Source organism: Phocoena phocoena, chromosome 7, assembly GCF_963924675.1.
Source record: "Phocoena phocoena chromosome 7, mPhoPho1.1, whole genome shotgun sequence".
NCBI classification, from domain to species: Eukaryota; Metazoa; Chordata; class Mammalia; order Artiodactyla; family Phocoenidae; genus Phocoena; species Phocoena phocoena.
Window position 1 is genome coordinate 72,016,239 of NC_089225.1, and position 13,596 is coordinate 72,029,834.

General features: G+C 37.8%; 1 protein-coding gene across 1 annotated transcript in view; it reads right to left on the bottom strand.

Moving 5' to 3' along the window:
- Positions 1-13,371, bottom strand: part of STAT4 (signal transducer and activator of transcription 4) — an 83,110-nt gene extending 69,739 nt beyond the window's left edge. Inside the window, exons 1-2 of the mRNA XM_065880470.1 lie at positions 13,241-13,371; positions 11,749-11,893 (exon numbers count right to left, since the gene is read on the bottom strand). Of these exons, the coding sequence (XP_065736542.1) occupies positions 11,749-11,893; positions 13,241-13,368 (273 nt within the window). The 5' untranslated portion in view covers positions 13,369-13,371. The remainder of the gene's footprint in view (positions 1-11,748; positions 11,894-13,240) is intronic.
- Positions 13,372-13,596: the final 225 nt, after the last annotated feature.

Below are 13,596 nucleotides of genomic sequence, written 5' to 3' on the forward strand. Positions count from 1 at the left end.
ATAGCTTACAGCTCCATGTTTCCAATGAGGATCTTGGGCTACATTTAAGTATTTGGGGGTCCAGCCTGGTCCTTGGAAATAATGACTCCCTACCAATGCACAGTGAAGAATTCCTTAATAAATTAGGTATCATCTTACGTACTTTAGTACGTACTATACCAGGACTATACCTGGTATTACTATACCAGGACTATAGTAATCAATATATATCAATTCTTGGGGGTCCAAAAATGTACTCTGATTCTACATATTAGGTCCTTTGTTGTTTTCAAGCAGGGCTACGTGAAAAGGCCAGATAAGATTGTGTCTATTATATAGTAGTGCTTAATTCTTGCAGGAGTAAGGGATTAGTCAAATGGGATTAATGAACCTATGGTCATGGAACCTATGGTTCAAATGAACCTTATGATCATGAGAAAAACTTTGAATGATGTTGAATTGTCAGAAAAACTGCATTTACTTGGAATGTGCTCTGCTTATAACATGAAATACTTTGGGTAAAGGTCATGACTGACAGATGGAAATCTTGATGGCTCCTTCCATTGTTTCCAGTTCCCAACATGAGACAAACATCACATGTACCCTTTGTCCACTGATGTCGACAAGAGGGAAACAGTTTGATAATGCAATGCTTTTAGACCTACCATCTGGTAACCCCCTTCTCTACAGGATCCTACTGGCCACTACACTCCAACCTGGACTCATGCCCTGGTCAGCTGGTCTTGTTGGTATACAATTTACTTTGCAATATAAAGTTTAGATAAAGAAGAATCAGTTTAGTCATAATAAAAAAAATAGCCTAATGAAAGTTGAGAAATGTTAAAAGTTGAGAAATGTTATTTCAGGTTAGAAAGAAATAACCCTGAGTACCATAGAAAATTATCTTCTAACAAAATAACTGTAGATTTACAAAAAATTAGAAGAAATAACCTAAAAGAATTAGAAAAGCTTTTTTTTAAACACAATGCATTCAATTAAGACAAAGGTGGCATATTTTGGGAATGGTCCATAACGGTTAACTTTCTTGGCTAAAGCAGAACATCACTAAAGCCTACCCCCCACAGATTCAGCTCCAATGTAATTACTTGCAATTACTTAAATTTCCATCTGCTCTGGTAGATTATACACACCATGAAGTCAGTACTCCCAACATCAGCAATGCTCCTGACAGACAACTTCCTCAATGCATATACTTGTTGGATGAATGAATGAATGAATAAAAGTAAACTTACTCAAACTTCTCACAAGTGACAATGGATTTGAGGGAGATACTAAATGAATCCTTGGGAATCCATCATTTCCACTAGAAAAGCAACTCATTTATCCCCTCCATTTAAAGTGGCAAAAAATAATAAGATACATTATATGTGCTATCTACACATGATTCTTTTTTTTTGCATTGCCTTGGGCAAGGTATCTCAATCTTGGCTCCACATTATAATCAACTGAGGAGCTTTAAAAAAATCCCAATTGAAACAGAATCTCTGGGATGGAGCTGAGCATGGCTAATTTTTAAATGTGTTTCCGATGATTCTAATAAGCAGGCAATGTTGAGAATACTGACTGAGAGGCACTCTTTCCCGAACTTGTCTGATCATAAGAATCACCTGGGTTGCTCAGTCCACAATACCGCCCAGTCCCGAGTGGTATCAAGGGTTTTTAATCTTTGCTAGTTTGGAAGATATTGTAAAAAGTGACCTCTATTTTGTTTTGACAGAGAAGCGCTCGTTTCCAATTCTTTAAGGCTGCCTGACTTCAATTTTCATCTTCTATAGAGATGCCATTGCTTCTAATTTAGTGTCAACACAAAAGTAATTTATTGCAGGAGTATTTTCCAGGCTATCCTGGGGCATTTCTTCTTGTCCTGAAGTAATACTTCTACAACTTTCATTAGACTATATCTTTATTACTGTAAGTCGATTCTCATCTATCTAAAGTAATTGCAGCATGTGATTAAGTGTCAGGATGAGTTGTTCAGACACTAAGGGCTGGGGGAGTGCAGAGGAGGGAGAAATCAATGCGGATTTTAATGACATGGAGATAGGTCTTGGGCTGGTGAATGAATGCTGGGAGGAAAGGGGAATTGGGTCCTGGGCAGAGGGCCTGGCAAATCATGAGCAAAGCATCTATCCCAGGGATATGAAATACCCATAAACTAAATCCACCACTGCTCATTTCTTCTTCTGTTGCTTCTGCCTGGGATGCATCTCTCCTTTGTAAACTCTCTGAATCCTACCCCTCCTCTTCATAGTCCCAAACCACATCTTCAACCTGTTCAATCAGAATTGGAAGCGGGGGCTAGAAATCTATATTTTTAACAAGTTCCCCAAGGGATTTTTATAACGAAATGCTAACTTAGAGTGATGAATCTCTCTACAAAATTTAAGAGGAAGACAGATGGGACAGAATGTCTCCGAAAGAGAACCAGATGCAACAAATGAGCGCTTCTGTCGAAATCAATCAGAGGCACCATTTTTCATTATTCAAACTGGCAAAGATGAAAACACTTTGCACCACTCAGTGTTGATGGTGGAATGAGCTTTTACACACTGCTGGTGGTAATGTGAATTGGTACGTTTCTAAAGGACAATTTGGCAATTCTTATCAAGAGCCTTGACATTTTTCATACCCTTTGACATAGTAATTCCACTTTTAGAAATTTATCCTAAGGCTGTGGTTTCCACCTTGGCAATTTATCAGAATCCCTTGTGAAGCTTTTATGAACTACACATTTCTGGGCCCCACTCCCTGGAGATTCTGATTCTGTAGATTTGGGGCAAGGTCTGGGAACCTGGGTTTTGAAAATACTGTTGTCATTTGGGCTTTTTTTTTTTTTAATTTCAGGTAATAAAAAAGTTAATATTGCTGAAAGTTAAAAAAGTTTTTAAAAAGTTAAAAAAAAGTTTAAAAAGTTAAAAGTTAAAAAAGTTTAAAAAGTTAAAATCCTTCCCCATCCTCCACTTCCTCCCCTCGCTCCCTGTGGGTAATCACAGAGAACATGTTGTTCTGCATTTTTTCACTCTATAACATATATTATAGTTATTATTCTATTTCAGTATATTCAGATCTAATATTTTAATAGCTGTTTATGGATGTAAATAATTCAATTTATTTAACCATTGAGATCATTTAAAGATGGACATCTGAGATCATTTTCACATTTTGTTATCATAAATAACAAAACAAAAAACATCATTGTATGGATATCCTTCTTTTTACCTGTGTGAGAATTTCTGTAGGATAAATATCCAGAAATGGAATTCGTGAGTTGCACTAAACTTTGATATTGACAAACTGCTTTCCAAAATGGTTTTACTCAATGTGGCAGACATACCTACCTGTCCCCTCAAATTCCTGCTTCCTCTCTGATAGGATGCAGTAAGTCCTTTGAGGTGGAAAGCAGCAGCCCATTCAGAGATTACACTGCCTAGCATTCCTTGCATGGTGTGGAAGGCTTGTAACTAGTTCTTGCTAATGGGATGCATACATAGTGTGTCATTACTAGGCCAAGGAATCTTAGATGTGGCTGTGACTTCATGCTCTTTCTCTAGCTCCTGTCTATCTCCAAAGACATCCCTTTGCAATAGCCAAGCCACACTGTGGAAGAAACTTGGATCCCTGAATTGCAATGAAAAGGAAAGCCACCCACTGTATCTACAGAGTAACCAATATTAAACTGTTACGTGCATGGTAAATAAAATCCTATTGTCTGATAGTTTATTTAGTACAGTAACTAGTGTTATTCTCATTAATATCAGTTTACACTCATGTCAATAGTGGGTATATTAAAAACAACTCTATAAGCGATTTTGATGCATAGAGTTAAAACCCACCATTCTAACAGAATAATCGTAAATATTAATGAAATTTTGACAATAGGTATGTGTTCTTCACTTGTTTATATTGGTAAAAAACAGGAAAAAGTAATAAATATCCAATTAGTAGGTGAATACAAATGATGCTGAAAAAGAATATTTAATGGCATGGAATGCCATTCCATGGTTGGTTGGTGGCCTCTCCCGGCAGGGTTCGTGCCCCGGTCCGGAAAGATCCCACATGCCGCGGAGCAGCTGGGCCCATGAGCCATGGCTGCTGAGCCTGCGCGCCCGGAGGCTGCGCTCCGCAACGGGAGAGGCCACAACAGGGAGAGGCCTGCGTACCGCAAAAAAAAAAAGAAAGAAAGAAAAAAAAAATCCATATGATGAAACCAATATTCGATCAACAAATGTCTGTGAAGTACGTACTTAGTATACCTACTAAGCAAATTATATGAGCCCTACTTTAAGAAATCCGAACTATCATTTGGAATTTAAAAACATGTGCACTATAGACAAAGTAATTATTTCACAAAGAAGGAAAGGACAAATTGTTATAGACAAGTAATAAACTGTGAGAAAAAACTTAATAAGGAGGGAGTGCAATCTAGGTTTGGTTAAGATGAAGGCTTGGGTGAATATGCACAAAATGATCCATGAAAAAAGTTTCAGGTGGGTGGGATCTTGAGTTGATCACTCTGGACTTCTAGTTTAGTGCGATGTGCACAGGACAAGGATTGTGATGCACACCATCTACCTTCTGTTGGCTGTCCCAGGTTATACAGCAAACAAAATCTTGACAGGTAACTCACGTTTCATCTTAGATGGCATGACATGCAGGTCTCTTAGCCTTTGAAATATGAGCATTGTGATACTGGCATCAGGTAATTTTCTCAGAGGAAAACAGATTTTGAGAGTGTGTGCTGAGGACTTGGGGAAATAACTGTGGCCTGAAAATGACACACTGGCTGCCACCCATGTGCAGAAAATGACCTGAAAGATTGAACCCTCCATTCAGCTCTTTCAGAGTTAACACCGAGTGGCCACACCAGGCTCTGTTCAGGTTGGAGGTTGAGGTGGCGTCTCTTGCATGTGGTGCACAGAGAGGAAAGAAGAGGAGTGAACTGAGAAAGCAGCATGAATTAGAGGATACAATCTGGCAGATTCAGAGCTGCTCAACAGTTAAAGCAACTTTTTTCTCCCCCATATCGCAAAATAGTGTCTCCTATTCTTCACTTTGTCATGTAAAAAATCTCATATCATGGGCCTCCCTGGTGGCGCAGTGGTTGAGAGTCCGCCTGCCGATGCAGGGGACACGGATCCGTGCCCTGGTCCGGGAAGATCCCACATGCCGCGGAGCGGCTAGGCCCGTGAGCCATGGCCGCTGAGCCTGCGCGTCCAGAGCCTGTGCTCCGCAGCGGGAGAGGCCACAACAGTGAGAGGCCCGCATACCACACACACAAAAAAATCTCATTATCACCTGATACTCAGAACCAACAATAGGATTTTTACAGACAGGACAGGAAGGAACCACTGTTTGCCCAACTTCTGAGGAGCTTTCAACTCCAACATGTATTTTTGTTCAGGCAAATCCAAACAACTCTGAGAAAGAGGCCATGGGGGTACAGAGAATAGAACATGCTAGGTGTGGGTTGCCCTTGCCCACTCCCCCTCACACACAGAGTCTAAAACTCTCACTAATAGACTCATTACCCTGGTGGGTGAAAAATGCTCTGTGGGTGGTGGGATTACTAACCACAGACTTAACACCAAAACCCTGAACTCAGCCTTCTAATAGATGGAGTTTTTTTCTACTTTCAGACAAGTTTGCTGTTGCCTGTTTCCCCTTACTTCCCTAACAGGAATTTGTGAGGGATAGCCATAGAAGTTCCCATCAGTTAAAAACAAAAATGCAGGAGGTGTGAATTTTTTAGACTGTAAGCTTCATGATTTCCTCCAATTGTATTCCTAGTGCTTAAGATGTGACTGATAACATAAGAACTTATTAAATATTTGTTGACTAGATAATAAGACTGGTTACGTGATATTTATAAAAGACTCAGTATAAAGTGACAGACAAGGTATGAAAATGAAGAGATGGACTTATGTGCCTATTAGCAAATGGTAACAAAAAGAAAGCCACACAGTAAAATGCAAACTTAATAAATGGGTCAAAAAGGATATTTTACATTGATTTTTTAAAAGTTGCATTCACCAATATTATCTTATGCTCCTTACAACATAGTAACAAATACACAAAGCAAAAACTTCTAGAAGCTTAGGAGAGTTGATAAACCCACAGTGATAGAAAAAGATTGACTTCAGTATGTTGCTTTAAAAAAAATCAATGGAATTTTCTAACAGATCTCCCTGATTGTTCCTTGACTAACTACAATTCATTTGTCAGAGTAAGCTTAAAAAACAGAAATCAGTTCATGTCACACCTCTGCTCAAACCTCTCAATGGTTTCTCATCACACTCAGTATAAGACTCAGATTCCTGACCAAGGCCCACAAGCTTCTATACAAGACAGCCCAGCTCACCTCTTTGATCTCATCACTTTGTTATTGCATGTTTTAGATACATCCTTGAAAAAACTAGTTTGTCTTAGAATTGCTAAGTTTTGTCCACATAATGGATATTATTTTCTGATACCTTATTGGGTGCTTTCAATCTTTCATGCACTCTATTTTCACTTTTTGTAGTGATACTTTTGAAATTTTAGCATGTGCGCTTAACATCTGTGTCTGATTCCCTTTCGTAGCTCCTTCTGTGAGTGTATCTTTGTAGTGAACTTTTAATTTTGTATAATAATTGAGCTGGGTATAGAAGTCTAAGTTGATGGATATCGTATTCCAGCTCGGTGAAGAGTTTATTCCACTCGTCTCTCACTTAATACTGTTTTAAATTTGGCTTTCAGTTTATCTCTCATTTTTATGTAGGTAATAGATTTGGATTCCCTTGCTACTTTTAGGACCTTTTCTTCCTCTCTGGTGTCCTGCAGTTTCTTTTTATTTATAATGCTTGGGGCCTGTATTTCTAGAATCTAAGAATATGTGACAGCCACCAGGTCAGCTCCTACTCACAGTTCTGTTTTATAGTTTAAAATTTTTTTTGGTTCTATAACTTAAAATTTAGATGAGTGGTTACTGCAGGTGGAGAGAGAGCAGAGTGGAGATGGGGGTGGGGGCACAGGAGGCTACAAAGATACTGATAGCAACTGAGTATAAAATGTCAATAGCAGCCTGCCTTACTATCTGCATATATATATGTGTATATATATATATATATATATATATGTATGTTAGGAAGGATGTTCATGAAATATTAATATGGTTATATCTGGGGAGTAGATTTTGGATTATTTCATATTTTCTTTGCATATTTTTGTATTGCTTCAATTTTTAAAGTTATGAATATGCACCATTTAAATTTTTTTAGTCATTCTGCGGGAGAAAGAGAGAGAAGGGTTGTTAGAGGCTGAATATTTGTGTCTCCCCAATTCATATGTTGAAATTCTAACCCCTGATGTGATGGTATTAGGAGGTGGAGCCTCTTATAAGTGATTAGGTCATAAGGGCAGAGCCCTCTTGAATGGGATTAGTGTTCTTTTAAAAGAGAACCTAGAGAGCTTCCCTGTGAGGTTACAGGGAAAAGACAGCCATCTATGAACCAGAAAGCTGAATCAGACATTGAATGTGCCAGCACTTTGACCTTGGGCTTCCTATCCAGAACTGTGAAAAATAAATGTCTTTTATTTAAAATCCACCCAATCAATTGTACTTTTGTTATAGCAACCAGAACAGACTAAGACACAGACAGGAAGACGAATAAGGAAAAGAGATTTTCACTAGAAAGTCCAAGAACAAAGATCCAGCAATCAAGCTCCAAGGTATTTACCCAAATATACTGAAAACTCATACGCACACAAAAACCTACACATAAATGTTAATATCAGCTTTGTTTATAAATCCCCAACATGGATAAACAAACTGTACTACTGCCATAAAAAGGAATATCATTCAGCGATAAAAAGAGCTATCACGCTACAAAAAGACACGGAGGAAACTTAAAAGCATATTACTAAGTGAGGAAAGCCAATCTGAAAAGTTTACATACTGTATGATTTCAACTATATGACATTCTGGAAAAGCTAAAACTATAGAGTAAAAAGATTAGTGGTTGCCAGGAGTTAGGGAGTGGGGGAGGGACGGACAAATGAATTGGTGGAGCAGAGGAAATTTTTAGGGCAGTGAAACTGAAATGGTGGATACATGACATAACGCATTGTCAAAACCTATAGACTTGTACAACCCAAAGAGTAAACCCTAATGCAATCTTGGACTTTAAGTTAATAATAATGTACCACAATAGGTTCATCAGCTGAAACAAATGTACAAAACCAATGCCAGATAATAATATGGGAAACTTGGGAGAGGCAGGTGGAGAGGGAGAATATGGGAGCTTTCTGTACTTTCTGCTCAATTTTTCTGTAAACCTAAAGCTGCTCTAAAAAAATAAAGTCTATTGCTTTTTTAAAAAAAGTCCTAAGAACAGGGTGAAGCGTTCTTGAAATATCTGGGACAGATATTTATTTTTAGCAAACCCTAATACAGTCCTTACCACATGCTTTACAATTTTTTTTAATGCTCCTAACATCCCTGTGGAGTAGGTACCATTGTGATTCCACTCACACCGCTGAGGAAACTGAGGTGAGAGAGTGTAAACATCTTGCCCTGAGCCACACAGCAAGGAAGTCACAGAGCCAGGATTCAACACAACATAGTCCTTGCTCCTGGCCTTCACCTGAGGCTACCTCCCCTTAGAGGGACTAAGGCGACCTGGACATTAGTGTTCACTGCTTCCACCTCGGAGATTGCCTTGACTCTTGGTTCAATGGTTTTGTTTGTCTTTTATAACAAGCCATTCCAAATTCTTATCAGAAGTAGGTGGGATATAAATAGTAAATTAAAATATTGAAACTGGAGATCCCAGTTGCTCTGTCAAGAGCTAAAATAAATTTACCTTAGACCTGCTTAGCTCCCCTGATACAATACTGTTTGCTCTTTTATGCTATAATAGTTATGACGGATTGTACTTAAAATGCGAGAGGATGAAAATGTTCAAACCAGGTAAGAACAGTGTCACTATTCTTTCAGCAGGAGGTGTGATTTTTTTTCTTTTGAGGGGAGGGGGATCTTGTTTTATCAAAAAGACTTGTCTTAACATAATTGGCAATGTTCTGAATATAAATACCCAGTAAGTATAGTTTATAAATCAAAGGAAAGAACAAATGTTTTTGTCCATTCAAAATATCCTAACCAGGGAATTCCCTGGCGGTCCAGTGGTTAGGACTCTGAGCTTCCACTGCAGGGGGCACGGGTTCAATTCCTGGTCGGGGAACTAAGATCCCACAAGCCTCACAGCACAGCCAAAAATAAATAAATAAAAATAAATACAAAATATCCTAACCAATCAAACTGTTTTGGGAGTCTCTAGTTCGTAGTAGAACCATGCTGGGTACTGGAGGGAAGAGGAAGGTCACAAAAGGAACTCAGACTTTTAACTTCAAAGAGCTTGTGACCTGCTTAGACACATCCAGCACAGATGAGATACTGCTTATCTTGCAGCCCATGCTCCGTGAGGAATGAGAATAAGGGGTAAAGCACCGGTGAAGGCTCCCTTACTGCTCTGGGACCTCCATAGCTCCTCTAGGGATGAATGGGAGCTGGACTGGAGGAAGAGAGATGGCAGAGCATTCCTGGCCATGAGACTCATGGACAGAGGCCCAGAGTCATTCAAGAGTGAGCTGGTTGTGCTCAGGAACAAGGAGTAGATCTATTTTTCTGGGGCAGGAATGTTGAGGAGCTTGGGGCAGTTTATTGGAAAAGGTCGACAGAGACAAGATGCTGGAAGGCCCATGACCTAAGCAGAGACATTTGTGCTTGAGCTGAAATGTGACTGGGAATTACCGCCGGTTCTTAGGCTCCCTCACAATCTTATCTCCACTCAGAAAAATGATGGGCTGGACACTTACCCTTGATTTACAGAGAAGATCCTGCTACTTTCCCTATCAACAAAAACGTCTGTTTTTTGAAAGCCTATTTTTTTTTTGCCAAAATAAAAGCTTCAGTCTTTCTTACAATCCCAAAAGGTAGATAATAATCATCCTCATTTACATGAAAAGATACAGGAATTTAGAAAAATTAAGTGACTTGCCCAAGGCCACATTTTGAGAATCAGAATTTCCAAAGACCATGCATCACCTATTTTACCCACCCATGTCCCTCTAGCAAAGACCAAGGGTCAGCAACCTTTCCTATAAATGGCCAGATAAATATGCTTAATACAGACATACACGCGCACACGTGCGCACACAAACACACACACACACACACAATACACATATACACATTTTTATTTTAGGCTTTGGAGCCATACAGTCTCTGTCACAACTACTCAAACGGTGCCACTGCAGTGCAAAAGCAGCCAGAGCCAATACGTAACTGACTAAGCAAGCTGCATTCCACTAAAATACAGAAATTTGAATTTCCTATAATTTTCATGCCACTTATTTATTTTACTTTTATTCTTTTTCAACCACTTAATGTAAAAGCCATTCTCAGTCGTGGACCGTACAAGAACAGGCAGCGACCACATTTGACTTGCGGTAGCAGTATGCCAAACCCCTGTTTTAGGTTTATTGATTAGAGCACTAACTAACAAAGCCAAGGTTAAATGTCTTACCTCTGGAATAGATAGTTTGCTTTACACTGTGAAAAATCCTGTTTTGTTGGCAACAAGTTCATTTCCTACCCCCAGCCAAGTGTTTTGCAAATTTGTAGGGGATTACAAGGGCAAAGGTAACAGTAAAACAGCAATGAAAAAAATCCAATCCAAACAACAATAAAACAATAACAACAATTAAAAACAACAATCCAAACAACAATAAAAAATTAATACCTATGTCCCTCTCACAAGTGTTAGTAACATCAAGCACATTTCTATTATAGTCTAGGAAAATTTTTGTAAAAATGCATTAATTGTAAGTTTGAGATTCTAAAGAAGCCTCACTGAGAAATGACGTATGTATATTTCACGTTCTCTAATATGTTGTATAGGCACTCAGTAAATATTAGAGCTGTCCATGTTCAGAGTTTGTTTCATAAGCATCTCTGGGTTTAGGTCATTATTAGTCTGCCCTTAATTCTTTAGATCTCTCTTTCACTTACCTCATTCATTCATCCCTTTAATCAATGAATATTACACACCTACTATATATCCAGCTGTGTGGTGGGCACTGGGAATTCAAAGCTGAATATAACATCCTTGCCTCAAGTAACCCACAATTTGAGGGAGAAGAAAAACATAGAAATAACACTAATGTAGAATATACTAAATGCTATGGTACAGATGTGTTGGAGGTGTTATGGGAACACAGAGAGATGGGCTTTGCCTGGGTGAACTTTTGGAATAGGAAGCTACAGGGCACCACAGAATGCTTTTGAAGGAGGTGAAGTTTAGGCCAAATCTGGAAGGATACATACAACCATAATGCCTCCACCTATGAATGAGAACAATACCAACTCTAAATTGTTACATAAGAGACAAAGGCAAGGGAGGATGGAGAGATAGCCATGAACCTAGCATCTTTCAAATCCCTGTTCCACATTCTCAACTTGATCATAACTAGTAAGCAGTCACATGTAAATCACATACCCTCCCACTTGTAGTGTATTTTAGATTCAAAAGTTGGTGCAAAACAAACATTGGGTAATAAAATAAAATTGAGCACAAAATTTAAAATAGTAAGAGAACTCAGCTTTTTCCCTCTTAAATCTGGTTTGGAAATAAGATGAGGCTACATTTTTGTTTTTGCTAAATTTAGGACTTGTAAATCCAAATATTTTTAAAAAGTAGAATGAATTCTCACCTGAAGGACTTTTCTAATTCTTTTTAGGTTGTGTATTAAAAGCAGATTTTTCTCTTTGGAAACGCGACCTAACTGTTCATCCAGTTGTATTAACAAGTTTTGAAGAAGAATTGTTGCCATGGTTTCATTGTTAGATGCTGCCTCCCTAAAAAACAAAAGTGCTATTACACAGCAGGAAACAACTTAGTAAAATGTCTACTTTTTTTTTTAACCATAATCATTTTAAAGTGATAAATATACCCCGCAGTGATAAGCATTTACTGGTTTTTAAAAATTAAATTGTACACATGAAAGTATATTCAACATCACTAATCATTAGGGAAATGCAAATCAAACCATAAGATACCACTTCACACCTATTAGGATGGCTATTATTGAAAACACAAAATAAGTTTTGGTGAGGATGTAAAACTGGAACCCTTATATATTGCTGGTGGCAATGGAAAATGGTACAGCCACTGTATAAGACAGTATGGAGATTCCTCAAATTAAAAACAAAAAATACACAATTTCACTTCTGGGTAGATACTTAAAAGAATTGAAAGCAGGGACTTGAGTAGATACTTGACATCAACATTTATATCAGCTTTATTCACAATAGCTGAAAGGTGGAAACAACTCAGATGTTCACTGAAGGATGGATGAATAAGTAAAATGTAGTAGATACATACAATAGAATATTATTCAGTCTTAAAAAGGAAGGAAATTCTGATACATGCTGCTCATATGAATGAACCTTGAAAGAATGTGCTAAGTAAAATGTCAGTCACAAAATAACGAATATTGTGTGATTACACTTGTATGAAGTACCTGGACTAGTTGAATTCAGAGACAGAAAACAGAATAATGGTTGCCAGGGGCCGGGGTGGAGAGAATGAGGAATTATTATTTAATAAGTACACAGTTATCAATAAGTACACAGTTATTAATAAGTACACAGTTATTAATAAGTACACAGATGAAAAAGTTCTGGAGATGGATGCACAACAGTGTGAATATACTTAATGCCACTAAACTGTATACCTAACAAATGGTTAAAATGGTACATTTTATGTTATGTATATTTTATCAAAAGAAAAATTTTAAGACAACTATTTAAAGCAAAATATGTTTTTAATTGTACAAGGTGAATAGAGCTTTAAAAAACGTTTGTAAAACATGTTAAGAAAAATATTTATATTGAGTCTATGATAGAGAATTGATAGAAACAAGAGATTTACTTCTTGTCTTTTTAATACTTAGAAATCGTTGGAGATTAGCTTATTAAAAAACAAAGCACTAGAACCATTTTTTCATCTACAGTGGATGAAACCAGAAAGGACAATGATTCTCCTCCGTTAAGGAAGCTTTCCAAATCCTCAAGGAAAGTTCTTTACCTGATAAGAATGTATCAACTGAATCAAAAGTGGACCATAGAATAAATCCACGTGGATAGAGCATAAAGCATTTGTGCATCAACCTCTAGGGAAAATACAATAATGTTTGATCCTACCAGTCTTGATTTTCAATCCACTGGGCCAACAGATGCCGAATTTCCATAGGAAAGTTGTCATCATAGAATTGATCAACTTGCTCCAAAAATTTTATTTCTAACTGTTGGACTTGATTCCACTGAGTCATACTACAAAGAAGAGGAAAAATTAGAGTTTAAAAATAATGTTAATTAATAACTATGGTACATGTTTTCTTTTTTTCTTGGATTTCAGACAAAGACAATGTTGTTCATCAAGTAACCGGCGAAAAAAATTTCTCTTATAGAATTTTAGGCAGGAACTTGCTGAGGTAGAATCCAGGGCCTAAGCATTGTAAAGGCTAGTTATTCAGAAGCCAAGTAGGGGCTAAATCCAC